General features: G+C 36.0%; 1 protein-coding gene across 4 annotated transcripts in view; it reads left to right on the forward strand.

The window, feature by feature from the left end:
• The window catches only part of MATR3 (matrin 3), a 47261-nt gene that overhangs the window by 16323 nt on the left and 6830 nt on the right, over nucleotides 1–24108 (forward strand). For 2 of the 4 annotated variants that reach the window (XM_079917698.1, XM_079917701.1), the window contains exons 1-9: nucleotides 1797–1953; nucleotides 12831–13918; nucleotides 18895–18956; nucleotides 20041–20082; nucleotides 20411–20523; nucleotides 20777–20829; nucleotides 21259–21384; nucleotides 21893–22018; nucleotides 22209–22376. In XM_079917698.1, the coding sequence (XP_079773824.1) occupies nucleotides 13007–13918; nucleotides 18895–18956; nucleotides 20041–20082; nucleotides 20411–20523; nucleotides 20777–20829; nucleotides 21259–21384; nucleotides 21893–22018; nucleotides 22209–22376 (1602 nt within the window). In that variant the 5' untranslated portion in view covers nucleotides 1797–1953; nucleotides 12831–13006. Of the gene's footprint in view, nucleotides 1–1796; nucleotides 1954–1995; nucleotides 2185–12830; nucleotides 13919–18894; nucleotides 18957–20040; nucleotides 20083–20410; nucleotides 20524–20776; nucleotides 20830–21258; nucleotides 21385–21892; nucleotides 22019–22208; nucleotides 22377–24108 lie in introns of those variants that run through there. The other 2 variants (XM_079917700.1, XM_079917699.1) reach the window with 2 other exon arrangements.

A 24108-nucleotide genomic window follows, 5' to 3' on the forward strand; every position in this document is an offset into this window, starting at 1 on the left:
AATTGAAAAAGTCTGCCTTTCCTTCTTTGTACGACCACCAGATTGCATTAACAGCCTGTACAAAAGCATGGTTAAGTGCATATCTGAACTAAGCATGCATTCATGTTTCTGTCTCCAGAGGAGCAGAGCCTCTTTTTTTCATCTAAGATCTGGGGAGAACATAAAGTGAAGTCTTATCCAAAGTCAGTTGGAATCAAAGACTCAGAGTAGAAAGCAGATCTGGTTTCAAGTGAAGGAGGACCCAAGATTCACTGAACATTTAGGATATCCCCAAATTTCATTCCAAAGTTAACTATTTGGTGGGCTTAAGCCTTACTTATTCAGGGGAACCCCAGTTCTTGATGTATTCTACCAAATGCCCTCTCAAAGCCTATAGAAAATCATGCAACATAATGGGGATGTGGGATTACAGTTTCACTCTTCACAACGGCTATTTAAAAATATTCCTTCATGCAACTCTAGCCCTTTCCACAGATGGCTTAGTCACAGAAAATTGAAGTCACCTGACTATAATTCCTAATGAAAACTCCACACCATCCTCTCCATACCGCCTGTTACAGTAAAGACATGTCTCCTTTCTTCAGATCCCATCCTTTGAGTAGTGTCCAATATGAATTATCCCTTCTCCTGTTTTTTTTTTCAACCAGTGCTTTCCTAAGATAGCTCTTCTGCAAACATTTTAATTGTGCCCAAAATTCTCCCATAGTAAAACAAAAATCTTCCCCAACCCTGCTTTCTCCTCTCTTCATAGCCACTTTTTCTGCATTTGGTAGTTTCCCTCTTACAGCTTTCCATACACTCAGCACCTCCCCTCTGACTTCCTCTCCCACTTTACTGGAAGTCCAAGTTGCTAAATCTTTTGTAGATGTTTTTAGTCCTAGTCTTGACCTCTTGATAGCATTTGACCCTGTTGATCATTTTGGCCTTTAAGTACTTTGGCTGGGCTGTCAAGGCAGTACAATTTCTCTGCCTCCCGCCTCTTCGCTTTTTTCCCCTACCTCTACTCACTTGGTCTCTTTTGCCATTCAGCTCTACCTGATTGTAAGATTTGCTTTTTGTCCCAAACGATCTCTTCAACATTCTACAGGTCTCTGCTCTTCTCCATCTTTTCCCCCTCCAATATCTTCACAGTAGACCCAGAATGACTTTTCAAAGACACGAATCAGAGTTAGCATGCTCTAGATTTTAAAATTTTCAGGGCTATTAGTCTGACTTGTATTCACTGATTTACCTCAGGTGTCAGTTGACTGCCTGTCCCTCTGCGTTTAAACTTGAAACCCCAGGGGCCCTTTCCTCCGGCCTTATCTATACAATTTCTCAGGATTTCTACATGTGCTATATACTCCTTTGCTCATGGGGTACTTGAAGAGTGTTCTACCTTCAAATTCACCAAATGGCTGCGGCGGTCTTTTCAATAGCTGTCTTTCTCCTCAATGACTCTCTGCATGAAATACCTGAAATCAAAAACCACTCAGAATGGTATCTGTCCCCACTTCGTGGCCCTAACTACGACCCCTCAGCAAATTATCAGATAATACCAGAGAGGATAGAAATTGGGTCTAGGCCAGGGATTCCTGCGACTCGCTTCTAACGCATACTCTTTTTAAGTTTTACACCCAGCAATATGGGGGGAGTCGAGAAAAATCCTTTGTGGGGAATGGGACTCGAACTCGTTAGCTACGCCTCTCCATTTCCCGCCATAAGCGGGCTACAGGATTAGAGAACAACGACCGCCGCTGAGGGCGCGAGCGACGTGCGCGCGCTGAGTAGGGGGAGGGGCAGAAAGGGACCGAGGTGGGTGGGGGCGAGCTCTCGCGAGAGTGGGCTTGTTCTTGGGCTGCAGCCGCTGCTGCCACCTCTTACAGCGCCGTTGCTGCGGGGGATTGTGGGAGCCTTAGCGTCCCGCTCGCTTCGAGAGAGGTGCCTCTCCTCTTCCCTCTCCCTCTCCTTAAGGTAGGCGAGAAGCGGGTAAGAATTGGGGTGGGGTGGCCGGGGGCTCTCTGCGTCCGCCGGGAGGAGGCAGCGACGGCGACAGGGGCCGCGGGGAGCCGGCGGCGCGCCTTTCTTGCTCGCTCCCGCTCGCCCGCTCTGCCTCCCTCCGCGCTGCGTATGTGAGCCGCCTGATCGGCGGCCGCCATGTTAGGAGCGCAGTGGCGGCGCAACCAGCCTTCTCGGGCGGCGGAGGTGAGCGGCCCCGGAGGGAGACACGCGGCCAGGCAAGGGCCCAGGGTGCGGCGGGAGAGTCGGGGGCGCAGAGGGCAGCCGGTCGGCCGAGCTTCCTGCGTCCTGGGCTTGCTGTGGGCGGGGGCGGGACGACGAGCCCGTTACACGCGGACTGCAGCGCTGAGGGGAAGGGAGGAGCGCTCGAGGCCTGAGGGACCGACTAATCATAGGGGGCCTGCCGTTTGGGGAGGATAGTTAAGATAGGGCCAGCCCCAGATATATATGCTTTTTTTTCCCTTTTGCGCCTGAAAATGTGTCCCAAAATGGAGGATTTCGTAGACTCTGAAAAGCCTGGCCGTTTGAGCGGCGTTTTTTTCCTGGTGTCGCGGCCTTCGCTCCTTTCCTCGCCCATCGTTTCATAGCGCCCCCTAAGACTCCCCTCCCCTGCCCACACACAGGGCGCGCGCGATTTTAGCCGGACCTCAGAAACAATTCCCCCCACCCGCCATCGCGTAAAAATGGCCGAAAAATGAAACGTTAACGCTTGTTTATCGTATTGCGTCGTGGATAAAGCCTTTTTCAGTGCGCTGCGAGGCAGGAGATTTGTTGTTTAGAGAGTCACCTCACATTCCTTTTCCTCCTTATTAAAATACTATCAGTCTAGGGTTCTCCAGAGAGGATGGCGTGGTGTGGGGACCTTCCGGTTTCCAAACAAAGGGTTTAGAGTACACCCTGGTGTAGTCGCGGCATCGTTGTTCTTTTCGTTGCCGGCGCTGTGCCATGTTGTGTGTTCTACAGGGACTTTCCCCATTTACGGCGGAGCAATATCTCCTAGGTGTTTATCCTGCTCTGTGGCCCCATTCTGTGGCATAGGCTTATTGGATCAGTTACAGTTTTCCAGCCAGATATTTCTAGAACAGTTATGGCGATTCTGAAATTCTAGTCTTTGAAGCGCGCTGCAATAGTGTGCGAGTCGTTGATTTCCCAGGTCGTAGTCATGAGATTTTGCATTGATGCTGCGTTCTGCGTGTTGAACAGAGCTTGGTTTAATATTTTTAGATAGTCGACAAAACAGTTTTCTCCCAGGTAAATTTAAACAGCTGTACTCAGCGGGCAAAAATTATATTTTAGGCAATTTTCATACATGTTCAAAATAAAATTTCGTTTTAAAAAGCTAAATGGTTCAGTCACCTACGGAGTCTCTCGACATAATTATTTCATGTTAGTATTGTTGTGGAAAACAAGAAGGGGAGGACAGATTTTTGTTGCAAAAAACGCTGTGTGACTTTTACACTGAACTGAACTTAAAATTAAACACGATTGAAGTACTACATGAAGGTTTTTCTGGTTTGTCATGTAAATAAGACTTGGAAAAGAGATCGTTAGCCAGAAGCTTTGTGTTGAAAGTGCCTTAAATTGGCATTTCTTCCTTTTCACGTTATATGTTGATAACGTTAGCGTATGCTTTACCCAGAAAGGAAGTTTTCACATTATCATCTTTACACATCTCTTCAGCTTTGTGTAAGTGGAGTTGCTTTTACGTAGCATTTTGAGCTAATTAATTCAGAAGGATTTAACCACCCTTGACCTTAAAACATTGTGTATGTTAAAGGAGTCTTTAAACAAACTAATTCTACTAATGCTTTTAGGGACGTGTAAACGCCAAATATTATTACAAGTCAATGATATTTAAACAAACTTTAACAACTGAAGAATGCAAAGAAAATGTCTTACATAATTTAAGAAATAACAGGTAGTTCAAATTCCTAATTTTATAGAAGAGAGAATTAAACCCCAAGGAAGTTGTTATGTAGTTAACCAATGGCAGTGATGCCAGTGTGTTCTAGAATGCTTGCATTTTGATTGGATACTTGATTTAGGCTCTGCATGTTTTAATAAATAGGCTTAAAAATGGAAGAACTATACTTACAGGAAGTTATCCTGTAAATAAGGGAATAATGTGTCAAAGATTGGTGTACATAAATGTTAATGTTGATTATTAAGCATATTAAAAATCCAGAAGATAAAACACTTGGAGATCTACTAATTGTAGTGTGGCCATCAAGTGGTAATCTATACAGCTATTTAGAAGTGTTTTAAGAGGAGAGTAGTGATGGGAAAATTATAGTGGAATATAGTACTCATTGGGAAGAAAGTGTAATAAAACTCCACTAATACCAAATTTGATGTTTTTTTTGTTGTTTCAAGGAACGTGTAAATAAGCATAAAAATAGAGATATACCCAAATTTTGGCTCTGGATGTTGGCATTGTGGGTCATTTGTATTTCCTTCTTTTTTTTCTGAAATAATCCACAAGACGTTATACTTTTGTAATGAGGAAAAATGAAACATTTTTTGTAAATGCTAGAACTGCTGAAAAGACCAGAATCTCATGTTTTGTTTTTTTTAGGATTTCATGTATTTTTGAGGGGAATTGAGATAGAAATGAGCCAGCTTCTTGAAATCAAGTGCAGAGTGTTCAAAAGTGACAGAAAGAAACGCTTGTGTAAGATACCCTTGTTATTATGTGTGTACAGAGAAATCTGAAGGCATTCTTATGTAAAATTAGGACTGATAATTAGATTATGATATGAACTGCAGCCATTAGCTGTTTTTAAATGATCAAAACTAGAGAATTGGGTAATGGTCTGTTAGGTGGTGTTCTTAGCAGATCTTCTAATTAAAAGTTTGTGCTTTGTTTTTATATATCTCTCTTAGTTAGAATCGTATTAAAATTGTACCACACTGTGACAACAGGTTCTAAGTATACTTGACTGACTTAAGGTTTGGGATGGAGAATACTAAATTCATTGTGGGTAAGGTGGAAGGGTTGTAGACAGTGTAGTTTTGAAGTTTTTTATATATGTGGTTATTCCAGGGTTAATTAACACTATCCAGGAAATTGCTTTAATTTAAAATTCCTAGGTATGTAGTGGGTCTTCTCATTGGACCATTAGGATCAAGGGTCGTGACATGCTTGTTAAAAGGTTTATAGGTAGAAAAGCTGTTTAGTGGATAAAGGTAGAGTAGAGAGAAGCCAGTGGATTGAGAGGACTTTGGATAGGTAGCCTTTAAAGTAGTTTAGCTTTTGACTTATCGCAGATGATATCGACTATAAGCTTAAATATAAACTGTAATACAGTAGAAGTTATATGATAAATGCTGTGTTATTTTTCCTCACCTGAATATAATTTATTACTGTGGCAGGTCTGAATAGATGCAGTACCTTTGTGTTGCAGCCTCCATGTGATTTTCCAGTTGTAGGTCAAGCCCTAATGTCTGTATAAAAAAGGCTCAGGAGTTGCTGAAATTAAAATTTACATGAAGTAGCAATGAAAGCTTACGTACAATTCTTTTTAATTAAAATTTTTTAACTTAAAATTTTTAATTATTAAAGATTTTAAAACTATTCCAAAGATTAAGGCTAATTGATATAAAATACTTGGGTTTTTTCTGGAAACTTTTTAAAATAGCAAATCTCTGCCTGCCTTTTGTAGAGTACCAATAGCCTGTGGTTGTTGGTACCTGTCAGAACATGTTAGTAGGAAAACAGAGGGTTCCCGTGGTGGGGGTGGGTGGGATGATAGGTCTTCCCAGCTCTTGCTGTTGGCTATTCGGCTGGATAAGAAGAGCGGAGAGGGGGGAAATGCCTATAGTTGTCACAGTTAGCAGTAAATGCAAATATGGAAAGTAATCTGTTGATACTAGAGTCTCAGTAGGATCTTTGATTTGTAGTATCATGGATTGTTAATGAAATAGACAACTTCCTGGTCTTTAAAGGTGATATGTGTGGTGGGTTCTTTTTTTTTTCTCTGTGGGAATTTCTAGGATGTTAAACGTCTCCCTTTGGTATAGTCACTGAAAAAAGAGCTTATACCATATGTGAAAGTTTAAAGTCAAGTGTTTGAACACCTGAATCACACAGTAGATGGGAAAGGAACAGTAATAGCAAAGAAATACAAATGTTTGTACTTAAAATATTCTTGGGACTTCCCTGGCGGTCCAGTGGTTAAGACTTCGCCTTCCAATGCAGGAGGTGTGGCTTCAATCCCTGGTGGGGGAGCTAAGATCCCACGTGCCCCCCCAGAGGCCAAAAAACCAAAACATAAGACAGAAGCAGTATTGTAACAAATTCAATAAAGACTTTAAAAATGGTTCACATGAAAAAGTAAAAAAAAAAAAATTTTCTAGCTGTGAAAAGATGTGGAACAACAACAATTTTAATGCTTAGCTATGTTTCCTTGTGTGGGCTATGATATTCTGGGAAAGCAGAATGGACGAGGGAACTTTACACTTAAGCATCAGGAAACCTAGAAATATTCATAACAGCGTTCTTGTTAATGACAGGAAATTGGAAACAGTCTAAATGTGCATCATCTGCAAAACAGATAAGTGTATGTGCCCTAATGGTGTCTGTATTGCAGTGAAAATGTAGATGTAATCCATGTGTAAATCAGTTTTAAAAAGTAAGCAATACATACATTTTAAGCCAATTTGTATAAAATTCAGAAATGCTAAATTAACAGTGTTTAAAAAGATATATGTCTATTAAGTGGTAAGACTTAAAAACAAGAGACTGCAGAAGGGGAGGAGGAATCACTGGAAATTGGTAGGTAGAAGGTATCTAAGGTTTCGTTAACGTTTCTAAACTTTGGTGTTTATACACACAGGTTTGTATAATGTATGATATAAAGGGGGTGGTGCTGGGCCTTAAGAGAATTACTAGTATTAAATGGAGAACAGAGAGACACATTCCAGCTAATAATTGTATTTGAGTGTGGACTTCATGTGGTAAGTAGTAGGGAGTTGTGTGTGTGTGTTTATTTATTTATTGGCTGCGTTGGGTCTTCGTTGCTGTGTGCGGGCTTTCGGGGGCTACTCTTTGTTGCAGTGCGTGGGCTTCTCTTGCGCAGGCTCAGTAGTTGTCGCCTGCGGGCTTAGTTAGTCCGCGGCGCGAGTAGTATATTTTTGAAGAGAGTAAAATAATGAGTGATATTTTAGGAGGCTTATATTGAAACCTGTGAACATGGATCCAATACACGGATGCCATCAGGAAGGCAAGAGGACAGAGTATCTCCGGTAAGGTTATGGCAGAGGAGATAGAGAGTTATGGACTGCATTTCTGAAGGACGAGAAGGTAATTTAAAGGTAGATTGGAAATAGAGAATGAAGAGAAGGAAGAGGTTTAATTTGTTTACTTTCACTAGAATCCACTTCTCTTCTTCAGTCTTATTTGTCTAGGTTACTGCCAGTCTTTAAATCTGGTCTTTTAAAGCAGACTCCTGGTTCAGAAACGAAGTTCAGATTTTAAATCTGACTTTAAATAGAAAGAGATGAGACATGATAGTATAGTTGATATATGAAATACTGCAGTGAAAGTGAAAGGTGTTTATGTCTCTGGGCCAGTCCTTTTATTTCTCATTTCTCATTGGTTGTGAGGATCAGATTGCATAAAGTAAATGATCACTATGGTGCTTACCATGTACCAACTCTTATTAAATGGGTGTTATTTTTATTCCCATTTTACATACGAGGGAACAAACACAGAAATGTTAAGTAATTTGCCCAAGGTCACATAGCTACTTTGTAGTAGAACTGGGAATCAAATCCAGGCATTTGGGCTCTAAAAATCTCAGTTTATATCAAATCAGAGAGTTGTAAAAATGTTTGTGGAAAGCAGGAGCAGTAGATCATAAAGTTGTGAGTGGAGGGGGAAAATTTTAAGAGTGCAGAATGGTGCCTTGAGAAAAACCACAAATTTTGCTTTTAAGTAGAGAGGAGAGTTAGCCAAGTTAGTGTCTTAGGTCAAATCAAGAGTCAAAATTGCCAGTTAAATGGAATAATTTTCTTTCCTGTAGTATGAATTTAATCAGTTTTCTCTATTGCTTAATCTGAAAATATTTAATGTCTAGTTGATAAAGTCACTAGGAAAAACATTTAAACCTAGGAAGAAGAAAAATGTTCCAAGTCTGAATAAAAGGAACCCTTTCTGTGGATTACCGTGAAGATTTCTATTTTAGCAGGTGAAGGTACTGTGTTAGCCTAAGGATCAAGAAGTTGAATCCAGGTCTGTGATTGGATTAATACCAACAGTCTTAAAGCATTTAAAAATAATACTTGTTTTTCAGCCTTCCTGGGCACGACGCTTTATATGGTTTTATCTTTATTGTGTGATGAGGCACATACTGCTTTATACAAAACTGAAATTAATAGAGCTGGATAAGCAACAAGGATATACGGTATAGCACAAGGAATAATAGCTGTTACCTTGTAATAACTTATAGTGGAGTATAGTATGCAAAAATACTGAATCACTATGCTGTACACCTGAAACTAATATAGTATTGTAAATCAACTATACTTCAATTAAAAAAAGAATCTGGGACAGTATTTCCTAGGGGGTTTACTATTTAAATTAATCAGTAGTTTGTTTTTTTAAAAAACCTTGTAAGTCACTTAAAGGCATGCCATACTGAAAGATTATGGCACTGAAGAACACAGACTAAAATATAAGTTTTTAAAGTGGCTCAAGCTCAATATATAAAATTGAATAGTTCCTCAGATAACAATCTTTTTAAAAAATCAAACCCTTAAATGAAACACAAGTTATAAACATATATTGGGAAAACATATAGTGACATAAGCTAATGTGAAAATGAAAATTTACTTAACACTCTAAAATGGAAACTATGTTGATAAGTTATTTATAAAGCCATTATAAATTTAATAAATGAGAAACTTTAAGGAGTAATTAACCTAACCCTGTATTTTAATTGGAAATGAGTCAGTTGCTTGCTTTAAAAGTTCTGACCAGAGTAGTCAATGCTTTAAATTACTAATAGTGAACTGTCCCTGCCATCTGTTGGTGAAATGGTTAGGACATTTTTACTGTATTGGTATTGTTGGTTGCTACGTGTATTTGGCATATTTTCACATGAATAAGTTAAATCGCAAGGGTGTTTGACCTTGATAGAACGTGGAAAATCTGAAAATTTCTTAACACCCTTTTGTGTTTTTAATTCAGATGGGGAAAATACTGTAAGAAACTATTGCTTTTTGGCTGTTGTGTCTTAAATTTTTATGTGAGATTAAAGGGTTATTATAAGTGGATATTTCTTTCCTGAACATCTCTACAAGCCTTTATGATTATACCATCTTAAAATTAGTTGTTCTGGGGCTTCCCTGGTGGCGCAGTGGTTGCTAGTCCGCCTGCCGATGCAGGGCCCGTGAGCCATGGCCGCTGAGCCTGCGCGTCCGGAGCCTGTGCTCCGCAATGGGAGAGGCCACAACAGTGAGAGGCCCGCGTACCGCAAAAAAAAAAAAAAAAAAAAAATTGTTTTTAAGAAGTGATTATTTCACACAATTGAAAACATAAAGATCTATATGATGGTATTAGATACCTTTAAAACGTAGCATTTTTAAATTTAGAAGCTGAAGATTTTTTCTATAATGTCTTCTAAAGAACTAAAGTCTGCTTATGGTCATTTCACTTCCTGCTAACCCTTTGAAAGAATGAATATGTAATAAGACTAATAGGTAATCTTTATTTTACATAGGAAATCGAAATATGAAACAACTTTGTTTTCTCCATGAACTTTCTGGATGTGTTAAGCTTTCATTTGTTTTCTGAAATATTTTAGTTTTCCATTTCTTTTAATTGTTGAAGAAAATAAATCCAATAAAGAGTATCAGATAGTATTCATGGAATGTGGAGGTTGAATATTATTAACTGAAGCTTATTTCTTAACCATACATACAGATACTTGTTCATCTGTTGAAGGTGAAGCTAACATCTTTAGTAGCACTTATATCATGAACTAGGTTTAAGTTCCAGGTTAATAATTTAGAATTGTGTATTAAAATGAGCTTTAAATCTGTTCATTGAGAATTTGAATATCAGATTGTAGTTAAATGGCATTTGTAAAGCAAGCCTAATTAGTCGTTCTTTTTCTGATGTTTCCTGGTTGGGGGTGGGGTGGAGGTACTTTCTCTTTTGGAAGTGAAAGATTCTGCATTAATGGGCATTTAGAATTTATTGTATAAAGAATTTAAATGGGTAAATTGGATTTTGATATTACATTCTAGGTTAGTTATCTCAAAGGAATTATTTTCAAGCTTTATTAATCTCTATGAAAAGGCAACTTTATAATGATGGGGGAAAAAATACAGTAAAAGAAGCTAATCTTTTTTAAAAATCTTGGTAACTTAGTAAACCTCTCAGTATTGTGCTAACTTTCATAGGCAGTAGGTCTTGCTTAAAGGAGCCTTTTAAAGTGACTTGTTCGTCTTATGTTCACCATTGACCGAAGATCTAAAGGAACTTTTTGTAAATGTTCTTGCACCAGTGCTGTCTTGTCTGATTTCTCTTAATTTCTTTGTTCTAATAAAAGATTTCTAAGAACTTTGTTTCAATCAAAAGTCTGACTTAAGTTCTTTTTCAGTAATGCTACTCTCATGTCTTTGTGTGGGACTGCATTTTAAGTTGAAGCTGAGCATTTTAAGTTGAAACTCTGAGTCACAAAACTATTGTTATTCTTAAGAATTACAAGTTGTCATGGGATTTACATAGTTTGTCTTGCCCTTTTTCTTAGTTTTTCTGACATCCATTTTCTGTTTGTCTTAAGGTTATCACCTTTTACCTTTACTTCTCTTAACCTTTCCTTTTTGCAGATCCACCATTTTCATATATGCTACAAAGAAAAATAATTCTGTAATGCAACAATCATTTATTTCCCTTAAAATATGATCAATTAAAATATTTACATACGATCATAATGCCGCAGTATAATTTCCCTAAGGGAAAGAATAGTTCTTTCAAAAGACTGGCTTTTCAATAATAGAAAGCTTTGGCTCTCAAATGAAGGGCAAAGCTGTAATTAATAGTAACCTCTATACATTGAATTTTTGATTTTGAAAAACCCTCTTAATGGTATTGATTTTTTTTTTTTTTAAACAAAGTATACATGAAAACTTAGAGGGTCCTACCAATGTTTACACAGTATTTCAACCGGCATTCTGTATGGCATTTAAAAGTCATATCAAAGAAACCTTCATCCAATGATGTACACTTAGTCTTGTCTTTATTAATCTTAAGGCCTAAGTAGTTTACATAATGGATCTCATCTAGAACTAGTTTCTTTAGTGTCTTCTCAAATTCGTCTTCCTTGGTGTGCAAAAACATCTTCTGTACTTCCAGTCACCTCTGATAGCATTTCTGTGTCTTTTTAACTTTGTTACATCTTTTTGTAAAATCTAAAGTCTTGCCTGCAACTTTTTTTTATACTTCTTCTACCACTGTTTTCATCCAGTGTTTCCTTACTTTAATCTGTCATTGGTGGAATTGGTCCCATAATAGACTTGTAACTATTGAATATTGCCTGGTTTTTACATTAATAAAGTTTAATATTTTAAACTAACAGTACTTAGGGGTATGGGTGATGAAATGTATAAAAGTTAACTGAGCAATGCCTCCTAGTAGAATTATGTAGCAAACAATTGAAGACTTAATCAACCTCTGTGTGTAATTGTGATTATAAAATTGTTTCATCTAGGACATTTATTGTGTATATCATTTAACTGGTACTTTATGAGCTCACACAAATGCTTTCCAAATTCTTATGTAACAATTTCTGAGGTAAAATAACAATATAAGAAATAAAATGAAAATAATTTCATTATTTTCACGTCTTGGAGGAAACACATCTTGGAGGATCGCATTCAGAATTTAAATTTTCAAGGTGATTGGGCTATTCTTGTGAAAGAATCTATGTTTACAGAAATCTGTGTAAGCAAGATCTCATTTTCATTTTCACCTGTTTTGAGCTCTAGGGGTGCTGTGACCCTGAGCATTAAGTGAATGTCGATGGCTACTACCTTGGGGAGTTTCACTTCTTTAAATCACCTATACTTCCTGTACCTGGGTTTTTTCTTGGGAGGTCTCCTATTTCTGTACTGAGCATATTTAGTTCTCCTTACCTTTTAAGGTTAGAGATGAAATAAGCAACTGCCTGATACAGGATGGACAGTAAGAAGGCAGTTAATTGTTTGGCTTAAATTTGTGCAGAAATCCTTAAACTGTAGGAAGTCACTTATTTTTCTTCACATCTGTCTTTACCTCAATTTGATTTTGCTGCATAAAGGTCTCAACTGTTGTGTTTGATCTTAGATCTTATACTAGGTACTTGACACCTAAGCTTCGTTTACTTGTGATTTTACTTGGTTCTTTCTGATAGTGTTAATAGGTCTCATTTTCTAAAACAGAATACAACTGATTCATCTTTGACTTGCTGACCTTGATTTTTTGTTTTTAGTCTTCTGGAACTTAAGCATCATACTATAGGGTGTATTTTTATTCTTCTAAAAGAAGAGACCCATCTATATTTTTATTGAAATTTTGATGTATTCAGACATCTAACCCTTCAATTGAAATGTTTTTAAATTCAGTATGAAATTCCCTTTAATAGTTAAACTTTAGCATGAAAGACTACTTTTTAAATATCTATATGCAGGCTCTGCATACATCTGAAATCTGTTTAAGTTATGTAATTCCTTGTAAGTTTGAGATCTTAAATGTTTTTTTTTAATCAACATGATGCATAAGTTTTTTTTCTAAAAAAACGGCATCTACTTAAAGGGATTTATGACTAAAATTGCTTATTTTTCTACAGAGTTGTCTGCTGGTTCTCAGCTTGAAGAAGATTCTACAGTCCTTATTGATCCTTTTTCTTGGCGTTACCATTTTTTGAAGCAAAGTTAACCTAGTTTTCTAGTTTGAGCTTTCTTTTTGGCCATCTTCTAAAAATTTTTTTTTTAATCTATAAACTAGACAAGAGATAGTTCTACAATGTCCAAGTCATTCCAGCAGTCATCTCTCGGTAGGGACTCGCAGGGTCATGGGCGTGACCTGTCTGCAGCAGGAATAGGCCTTCTTGCTGCTGCTACCCAGTCTTTAAGTATGCCAGCATCTCTTGGAAGGATGAACCAGGGTACTGCACGCCTTGCTAGTTTAATGAATCTTGGAATGAGTTCTTCATTGAATCAACAAGGAGCTCATAGTGCACTGTCTTCTGCTAGTACTTCTTCCCATAATTTGCAGTCTATATTTAACATTGGAAGTAGAGGTCCGCTCCCTTTGTCTTCTCAACACCGTGGAGATGCAGACCAGGCCAGTAACATTTTGGCCAGCTTTGGTCTGTCTGCTAGAGACTTAGATGAACTGAGTCGTTATCCAGAGGACAAGATTACTCCTGAGAACTTGCCCCAAATCCTTCTACAGCTTAAAAGGAGGAGAACTGAAGAAGGCCCTACATTGAGTTATGGTAGAGATGGCAGATCTGCTACACGGGAGCCACCATACAGAGTACCTAGGGACGATTGGGAAGAAAAAAGGCACTTTAGAAGAGATAGTTTTGATGATCGTGGTCCTAGTCTCAACCCAGTGCTTGATTATGACCATGGAAGTCGTTCTCAAGAATCTGGTTATTATGACAGAATGGATTATGAAGATGACAGATTAAGAGATGGAGAAAGGTGTAGGGATGATTCTTTTTTTGGTGAGACCTCGCATAACTATCATAAATTTGACAGTGAGTATGAGAGAATGGGACGTGGTCCTGGCCCCTTACAAGAGAGATCTCTCTTTGAGAAAAAGAGGGGCGCTCCTCCAAGTAGCAATATTGAAGACTTCCATGGACTCTTACCGAAGGGTTATCCCCATCTGTGCTCTATATGTGATTTGCCAGTTCATTCTAATAAGGTGAGTTAATGCAACAGATACTTCTAATTTCTTTTACGTTGTAGTGCCTATTCTGTATTTACCTATATCTTTTACTCTAATTCTGTAGTCTGGTGACATTGAGTTGATCAAGAATTTTTATACTTTTGAGAACACTTACTTTATTTCGAAGGTAATTGTTTTTGAGCATTTTAAACCAGGGCTTTACATTAATACAATCTGCCTAGATTACTTCTGGCCACAAAGCTGTCATCCACTGGGATTATCTTGTTGGTTTTTGGCATCAATATGTTCTTCTTAATCGTATATTTAAGCAGGTTTTTTGTCTGCTTTGTTGAATTGTTTTAAGTATATATATATTTTTTTGTTTTTGTTTTTTTTGCAGTCAATGTGCTCTGCCATTCAGGATGCTAGATAATCAGCTCTCCATCTGTCTTAATTACTGATTCGTATGTAGTAAAGATGTATTCTTGAACAATTCTCTTTTTTTCCTTATCTGTGGCTACAGGGAAAGAGTTAATGTAGAGCCCTGGTGTTTGTTTCAGTATATTTCATATTTTAGATTAGTTCATTCTTCCTTTTTTAATTTCCCTTTAACACAAACTCTCATGCTATAACTGAAATTTTTTCATCATTTTTTTTCTCCTTTTCCACAACTTTCTTAAACATACTTCAAAACTCACTTTTTATTATCCCATATTGCATCTATCCCTTTAGAGACTTGGGAAAATCAACTACTGCAGTATCCTGCTCTGTGTTCCTCATAAGCATGTTCTTTTTCTGACTTAGGCTTAGACTTCTGGTATAGTCATTTGAGGAAAAAAAAAATCTAATTCTCCTTTGCTTTAATTATCACATCTGGCAAAATGGGAACTTTTTCAAAATGTCCTTTTAAATATATTGTCTTTTCTCTTTCAACGTTTTCAATGCTAATCATTCGCACTGGTTTTTTTCCCCCCAAAATACAGTGCAGTTGACTTAAGGTCAACATTATAGCACTCCACTAGCTTGATCTGTAATCTGACCATCCATTTTTCCTGATGTGCTGTACTTAACTGGAACATGTTGCTGCCATGAAACTGATTTGATGGTTACTGTTACAGGGTTTTTTCTTCACATTAACATTTGGAAGGGTCATTTTCTTTTCATATCTATCCCTTTTAAATGCATTTTTAAGTGAGTGTTGATTTTTGAGCAAACTATATCATATAGGTCATTAGAGATTTTGTTTTTAATCTTTTTAAAAGTATTACCAATCAATCCCTTTTCTGTGTTTGGATCTCAATATTTTTGTCTCAGATAAGTAAGAGAAGAGACTTCTTACATTATTTGAATTTACAGAGTACTTTGAAAAATATCTTTAAGAATAATTCCTAGCTAAATATATGTATTCCTTATAATACAAAAATCTTTTGAATTAATGCATCAATAATTTAAATATACAAGGAATATTTTAATCTTTAATCCATGTCAAAATAAATTAACTTCAAATGCTAAATTTACGTTCATAGATTAATTTTCATTTAAGACAGAACCACAAACTCATAAAAGTTAGGGAATTATATTTAGTTGGTGTTTTCCTTTTTCAGATTTGTTGGATACACTAAAGTATATCATGGAATTTAGTTTTTGTTCAGTACCAAACTTCAAGTTTTAGGTCTGGTATGAATTGATTTAACGAAAAGGTCCATTAAACTTTGGTGACTCAAAGTATTTTGTTACTTCTTGCCTGTTCGCAGAAATGGCAATACGAGAAATATTCTCAGATAGGCTCTCTAAACTCTAAGGAAGATAGCTAGTTACAGTGTCTCAAAGTGATTGTAAGGGACTTAAAATCTTTGCTACTGGAGTCATCATAAATCAAAAGCTGTTGTTGGAAGTCTCCTTTTCCTGACTTTGAGCAGTAATTTAATTTTGCTGCTTACACATGGGAAAACAATTCAGTAAATAAACACAAAAGAAAACCAAGAAGGACTTTAATCAGAAAAAAAGTTTCTATTTTTATGTATGATTATACTTTTCTCTCCAAATGTTGTTACCTTCTAGTTCCTTAACAGTTATATTAATAAATAATGATAGTAAATGGACCTAAATTGACAAAAGAATATATTTGAAACTTTGAATTCAAGAGTAAGACACCTTACCTAGTGCAAGAGGTACTTTTAACCTGTAAAAATGCATGTACCCTAGCTAGTTTGGGTATTTTATCACAAATTTAGAAACAGTTAAGAATTACTTTAGAGGCCCTTTGATTGTTTGGTTTACAAAATTTATGGTATTTGTAAATTGTACCAATTTTAAGAAGTTTTAGCACCTGGATTCTCTTAATGTATTTTAGTTTCCTTAACATAGCTAATGTTTTCTGGATATCTTCATTATGGAAAAAATACTCACTTTTAGTAGGGATCTTTTTAATTTATAGCTGATGTAGAATCAATGAGTTTAGAGAAAGTAGATAATGAAAAAATTTTTAACATTTAATCCTGCTCTCTGGTATTGCTGCATAACTTGGAAAATCTGTTCTTTTCACTTAGTGGTAATGTTAAATAGCCTACATGATCAAAACTTCTTCTTACTATGAAATAAGAAACTTTTAGGTGAGAAACATCTAATTTGTCATCATTATTTTTGATATTTTAAGTAACTTTCAGTGATGGTGTTGCTTTTATTTCTTTCTAGGTCATTGTAGAACATCAAGTTGCTTTTCTACACAGCCTCAAACTTGCCTCAAAATTCCTTTCACTTAAAGAAAACTGGCCACTACAGCCTTTTCACTGTCTTGTCACTTGAGTTCATATTTTCCTTTCAGTATTCTAGAAGCCCTTAAGTTATTCTTTATTCTGCCATTCCACATGTGCTTCTCCAAATTATCTTTTCTTTATATAATTTAGGTATCTCAGTGACATCAAGGTGAATGTAGTTTTTCCTGCAGAACTTCTGAATTCATAAAAGTGAATCCTTACTCTTTATTAATCTGATGTGAGAGTTGTTACCTCCATGTAGAATCCAAGGGTATAGGTTTTTTTAAAAACCTTTTGGCTCTTAATCCTCACCTTAGACCAAACAGTAAAAGATCAGGTATGGTAGTGCAGATTAGTAATGGGTGGGTTTGGGAGATATATAACTGATTCTTTGATCTTGGCTTTCCTTCTAGTACTTTGTAAGACCAGCCATACTTTCACAAGTTTGAACCTTTAAAGATCATGGGGGATTGGATATAAATAACTTCTGGTCAACTAGATATCCTTTCCATCTCCTATTAATTAGAAGCATGCCTAATAGGGTAACTTTTGCTCCTCTCCCAACACACTACTTCTCAAGGATATTTTAAATCTGAATATTTTTCGTTAAAATTCTAAGTTAGCGTATTTGCTTAATCCCACTTCTGAATTTTGTGAACTTTACCTATGGCGCCTCTTGGTTACAGCCATTTTTAAAGTGGCCTCCAACAAGTCGGTGGTCTGTTGCTTTGCAAGTAGAAATGTTTTATATCCCAAATATCTGGTTGTAGAGCCAGCTGGAGAGATCTCTTCCAGTTCCTTACTTATTAGCCATTATTTTAAAAAGACAATCCAGCTTTGAGAGATAGTTCCCCAAGTTCTTAGAAGTACCATTCTGTTTGAATGTGTTCCATTTTACCTCCTTCACAGTTTTAGTTAATTTTAGTAGGGCATAGAAATGTGTGTAAACTCTCAAAATGTAAGTTAGTTTTTAAAAATTAGATCCCATTTATAAAAACTTTTTGAAAAGTTTCAGAATGGTGTCTCTTGTAATTTGGTTCCTTATTTTAGTTCAGCTCTAAGTGAGACTCCCTTTTTAAAACATTGCCTGACCATGTTTTATATTCCAAATATAATGTATTAGGTAGTGTGGGTGTTGGAAAAGTTGCCTTATTTTGTGGGGATTTGTGAAACAATAATACTTGTAAAGCGGGAAGTGTAAAACAAGATAGCTTTCTTTATAAGCAATGTAATAATAGTTGCTTTTCTTTCTTTTTAAAATTTTTTTATTATTAGCACTTTCTATGTGCCTGGCAATGTTCTGATAAACAGGTTACCTTTATTAATTCATTACTTTTCACAAAATCCTAGGAGAATATTGAATCACAGTGAATTTAAATAACTTATACGAAGGATTCACATCTAGTAAGTGGCACCTTGGGAATTAAATGTAGGCAGTCTGGCAGCAAAGCCTACTTTTCCTAACTCTTTCTTATATTGCCTAAAATGTTAATCATTTACATGTGAATTTTTAACTAAAGAAAGGAAAGTTTATTTGCATAAATTAGGAAAAATTAATCCCTTCAAATTTAAAATAATCACACAGGAGCAAATACTGAAGAAATAAAATGTTTTCCTCCCTAAAATTTAGAAATGGACACTCCTAAAATTTGCTTCTCTGATTTTGGGAAATATAATGGAAGCTTAGTTTTTTGATAAATGGGAGCATTTTCTAGAAAAGTCACTCCTGTTGAATCAACTTAGCTTTTTATGGCTGTAGTACACTTGCAACATACCTCAAAGGCTGGATGAAATTAAAGATACTATTTTTAACTAATTATTCACATTTATAGTATATATTTTCTAAAGTGATATAAGCATGGATTTTTTATCATATTTAGAGTTCTATAAAAGCAATTCTAATGATATGTAAATAAAATTCAGTTTCGTCCACAGCAGAAATTAATATGCCTGATCTCAAGGTCAGTTACTACTCTTGATCTTTATTAACTCTATATCTTCTCCCTGTCAGGTCTGTTAGTATATTAACCAAGTTATCCAGTTTTTCCAAGAATGTGCATGGCGTATTTGAGGGCAGGATCAAGCTACAAGGATTCAGAGAAATGGTTTTAAATTAATTCAGTGTGATTAGTGAATGGGCAGGTGTTTGTTCTGCTTATGATACTATGTATAGATTAACATCCTAGATTTTGAATGGTTCAAATGAAAATACCTTAGTTTTATTTTTGTTAATTCTGCTAATTTACTTTGCTACAGGAGTGGAGTCAACATATCAATGGAGCAAGTCACAGTCGTCGATGCCAGCTTCTTCTTGAAATGTAGGAGTTTGAAATACCTTTAAAGCATCCTTATCGTGAATCAGAAACACCCATTGATTGCTTTCACCGTTTACTTGTAATATCCACATTGTTATTATTGCATAGTTGATACTGTCCAGGCAATGCCAATTACAAACAAAATGTTTAGATCTGGAATTGTATATGGGATGTTAGATGCAGTGGTAGTGGTACTTTGTTATTTAATATTATTTCTAGGGTTAATAAACGTTGGTTCTTTTATACAAATTGAAAGAATTAATAGACTTAAAGATAGCCTTTGATACATAGAACAGGTTAATAAGAGCATTTGCAGTAACAGTAATACGTGCTCTAAGAATATAGATGATGTGGAAAGGGGGGAAATTACTAGAAGTTACAAGTTAGTTTTCAAGCAAAACCCTTCAGGATGTATTTTTTGCTTTTGAGATACTTTTGATTCTGAGTTTAAGCTGCTAGAATGAAATTGAATTCCTAAAGAATCTCCCTGCCTAAATAGCACATGATACCCATTGTTCACTGAAGTGGCCATTTTCACGTATGCTATGCTCTGTTGGGGCTGTCCTTTTGTCTAGTGCCACAACTCAGCTCTGCTCTTGGTATTTAATATTGGAGAAAGAAAATCTGTGGTCAGTCTTTGTTTCCCTATATAATCCACATTTCCAGTCCCTCATGCAGCACTTTTCCTCTTTGTGAATTAACAAATATAGGGAATTCCCTAGCGGCCCAGTGGTTAGGACTACACACAATTTCACTGCCAAGGGCCCAGTCTCTGGTTGGGGATACAAGCCATGTGGCATGGCCAAAAAAAACCAAATACAGGAGTATTTTAATTGCAACATACATTACCTACATTTTCAGGCAATACAGAACAAGTTTATTCTCCTTCATTTGGATTAATTTGAAATTTGAATCTGAAATTTTCCTTTGGAAATATCTACATGTCATGTTTTTAAACTGTAATATTTCTAACACTTAGACTCTGTATAACTTTACTAATGAATAATCTCTATTTTAAAGGCCAAACGAGGCTACTTTGTGAATAGGACAGTTTTATTTTAAAGTTAATTTTCTGGTCTTTTTAAAGCTACCCAGAATGGAATCCTGACAATGATACAGGACACACAATGTAAGTTAAATTTTTTAAGCTATTGTTTGTAAAGGAGATCAATGTAAGGAATTCAGGTTAAACTTTTCAACATTTCATAAACAATATTTTCTTAATTTCTTTATTGAATATGAGAGTTTGGTAAAAGTCACTGTGGGTGAAAGAATTTCTAGAAACTATCTCATGTAGTAATTTTTATTTTATTGTTATAGATTTTTCCCTAGTTACTTCATACATAAATGCCCCCAAAGATTGGAATCATAGGCATACAAATGCTTTAGCAGTAAATCTTAGTTATTTCTGATGGACTTTATCATGCTTTGTATTTTATGTTTTCACATTATACTAGGGGTGATCCCTTCATGTTGCAGCAATCTACAAACCCAGCACCAGGAATTCTGGGACCTCCGCCTCCCTCATTTCATCTTGGGGGACCAGCAGTTGGACCAAGAGGAAATCTGGGTGATTATAAAATTCATGTTACCTTTCCCTAAGAACTTTTATCATAAAAATTAAATGCAGTGATGTTAGGCAAAAGAAGTGTCATAGAACTGTAACTCAGAAATAACATTGCATGAGAAGACATGTGGTACTCATATGATATTTGTAATATCCTTCATTTGTGTTTGAAAAATGTCTGTTTTTCAATTAAAATAGCCTGGTAGCGCAAGTATATTTATTACAAGACTGAAAAATATACTTTTTCCCTATAAAGGTGCTGGAAATGGAAACCTGCAAGGACCAAGACACATGCAAAAGGGCAGAGTGGTCAGTAATAAAGCTCTTGCTTTTACTGTTTTAGCTGTTCGGGGGAATGTGATTTGACTTGAATCCTTGCTAATTGAATTTGTGTCATAGTCTTTATTAGGAAGATTGCTTTAGTTTGAAAATCATCAGGCTTTTATATATGACTTTGATAAGAGTTAAAACTTTGTTCACCTATGTCCATAGTCTAGAGATCTCACCTTGATTCAAAGTTAAGAACTTTGCTATCTAATTATGTACAAGGTAGTCAATTTAAATATCAGTGCAGATACTGTTTTCTGGAACTTTGAGATTTGCCCCAGTGACATATTTTAAATATTTAGTTTTTTCCGGTTGGCTGTAGATTATAAAAGTTTTAATATAATACATAACCTGTTTCGTATTGCTTCTAAAGAGACTTGTTTACTAACTTGATTTTTTCCTAATGGATAGGAAACTAGCCGAGTTGTTCACATCATGGATTTCCAGCGAGGGAAAAACTTGAGATATCAACTATTACAGCTGGTGGAACCATTTGGAGTTATTTCAAATCATCTGATTCTAAATAAAATTAATGAGGTATGAGTTAAGTGTAGTATTTATTGATCACTAAAATATTTCCTAAGGGGATTACATAATTTTGTGTTAGAGCTTAAATCATCAATATGGAATGTAATATAGAGCAAAGGGCCAATAGTTGAACTAATCAGTAATAAATTCTAGTACTAATGGATTATTAGTAACTTTATAAATTGTGATTCTTAAGCAGTAACATTGTCATTATTACACTGCTGCTACTATAAGGGCTATATAAGAATAATTATTTGGAAAACCATTTCAAACTTTTACCCAAATGGCACCAAATTATTTCAGATTCAGTAGGCATAATAAATGATAGTTTTAGTATCATGATGGTAATAAAATCTGAGGTGATCGTTAATAAATAGCAAATTAGCAATGCTGGGTTTCTTGTTTTGCTTTTAGATTCTGGAAAATGCTTTCTATTTAATGACTAAATATTTTTGGAAAGACTTGGGCAGTGTGGAATTTGGTTGGTTTGGGGAAATAATTTTTTTTGCCATTTTAGGCATTTATTGAAATGGCAACCACAGAAGATGCTCAGGCTGCAGTGGATTATTATACAACCACACCAGCATTAGTATTTGGCAAGCCAGTGAGAGTTCATTTATCCCAGAAGTATAAAAGAATAAAGGTAATATCTGTTTTTCCAGATTTGTATTACCAACCATTTGATACATCATTTTAATATTTACTAACTTACAGATATTTTAAATTGTTGCTAATATCTAGGATAATCCTAACTATTAACTGATAATTACGGCATACCTACCAACGTTTGACTCCCCCTCCCTCCCTTTTTTTTCCCATTTATTAAATTAAAGAAACCTGAAGGGAAGCCAGACCAGAAGTTTGATCAAAAACAAGAGCTTGGACGTGTGATACATCTCAGCAATTTACCTCATTCTGGCTATTCTGACAGTGCTGTCCTCAAGCTTGCTGAGCCTTATGGGAAAATTAAGAATTATATACTGATGAGGATGAAAAGTCAGGTAATATACATGTTGAAGTTTTGAAAAAGATTATTTCTCACAGTGCTTTAAGATTTTGTTTCGTTTTTTTTTTTTAATATCCTCATTTGTAGTGAAGAAAGGGTGGGGAGGTAATTTGGCATCCAAGGTGGAGTGGTTCTTTAGCTTATTATAGATAAATTTTCTAGCCAAGTGGTAGTTGTTTAAAAGTCATAGTAGGCGAATTCTATCAAACATTTAGAGAAGAGCTAACACCGATCCTTCTTAAACTCTTCAAAAAATTGCAGAGGGAGGAACACTTCCAAATTCACTATCACCCTGATACCAAAACCAGACAAAGATACCACAAAAGAAGAAAATTACAGACCAATATCACTGATGAAAACAGATAGAAAAATCCTGAACAAAATACTAGCGAACAGAATCCAACAACATATTAAAAGAATCATACACCGTGATCAAACGGCATTTGTCCCAGGGATACAAGGATTCTTCAGTATATGCAAATCAATCGATGTGATACACTATATTAACAAATTAAGGAATAAAAACCATATGATCATATCAAGATGCAGAAAAAGCTTTTGACAAAATTCAACACCCATTTATGGTAAAAACTCTCCAGAAAAATGGGCATAGAGGGAACCTTCAACATAGTAAAGGCCATATATGACAAACCCACAGCAAACATCATACTCAGTGGTGAAAAACTGAAAGCATTTCCACTAAGATCAGGAACAAGACAAGGATGTCCACTCTTGCCACTCAGCATAGTTTTGGAAGTCCTAGCCACAGCAATCAGAGAAGGAAAAGAAATAAAAGAAAATTGGAAAAGAAGAAGTAAAACTGTCACTGTTTGCAGATGATGTGACATAATTTTCTACTCTACATAAAAAATCCTAAAGATGCCACCAGAAAACTACTAGAACTAATCAATGAATTTGGTAAGGTTGCAGGATACAAAATTAATGCACAGAAATCTCTGGCATTCCTATACACTAACAACGAAAGATCAGAAAGAGACATTAAGGAAACAATCCCATTTAACATTGCAAGAAAAATAAAAAAATACCTAGGAATAAACCTACGTAAGGAGGCGAAAGACTTGTACTCAGAAAACTATAGAACACTGATGAAAGAAATCAAAGATGACGTAAACAGATGGAGAAATACACCATGTTCTTGGATTGGAAGAATCAATATTGTAAAAATGACTGTACTACCCAAAGCAATCTACAGATTCAGTGCAATCCCTGTCAAAGTGCCAATGGCATTCTTCACAGAATTAGAACAAAAAATGTTGCAATTCGTAAGGAAGCACGGAAGACCCCAAATAGCCAAAGCAATCTTGAGAAAGAAAAACGGAGCTGGAGGAATCAGGCTCCCTGACTTCAAATTATACTACAAAGCTACAGTAATCAAGACAGTATGGTACTGGCACAGAAACAGAAATATAGATCAACAGTACAGGATAGAAAGCCCAGAGATAAACCCACACACATGGTCACCTAATTTTCAACAAAGGAGGCAAGAACATACAAGGGAGAAAATACAGCGTCTTCAATAAGTGGTGCTGGGAAAACTGGACAGCTTCATGTAAAAGAATGAAATTAGAACGCTCCGTAACACCATACACAAAAATAAACTCAAAATGGATTAAAGACCTAAATGTAAGACCAGACACTAAAACTCTAAGAGGAAAACATACGCAGAACACTATGACATAAATCACAGCAAGATCTTTTTTGACCCA

The sequence above is a fragment of the Stenella coeruleoalba genome, assembly GCF_951394435.1.
Source record: "Stenella coeruleoalba genome assembly, chromosome: 3".
Taxonomy (NCBI): Eukaryota; Metazoa; Chordata; class Mammalia; order Artiodactyla; family Delphinidae; genus Stenella; species Stenella coeruleoalba.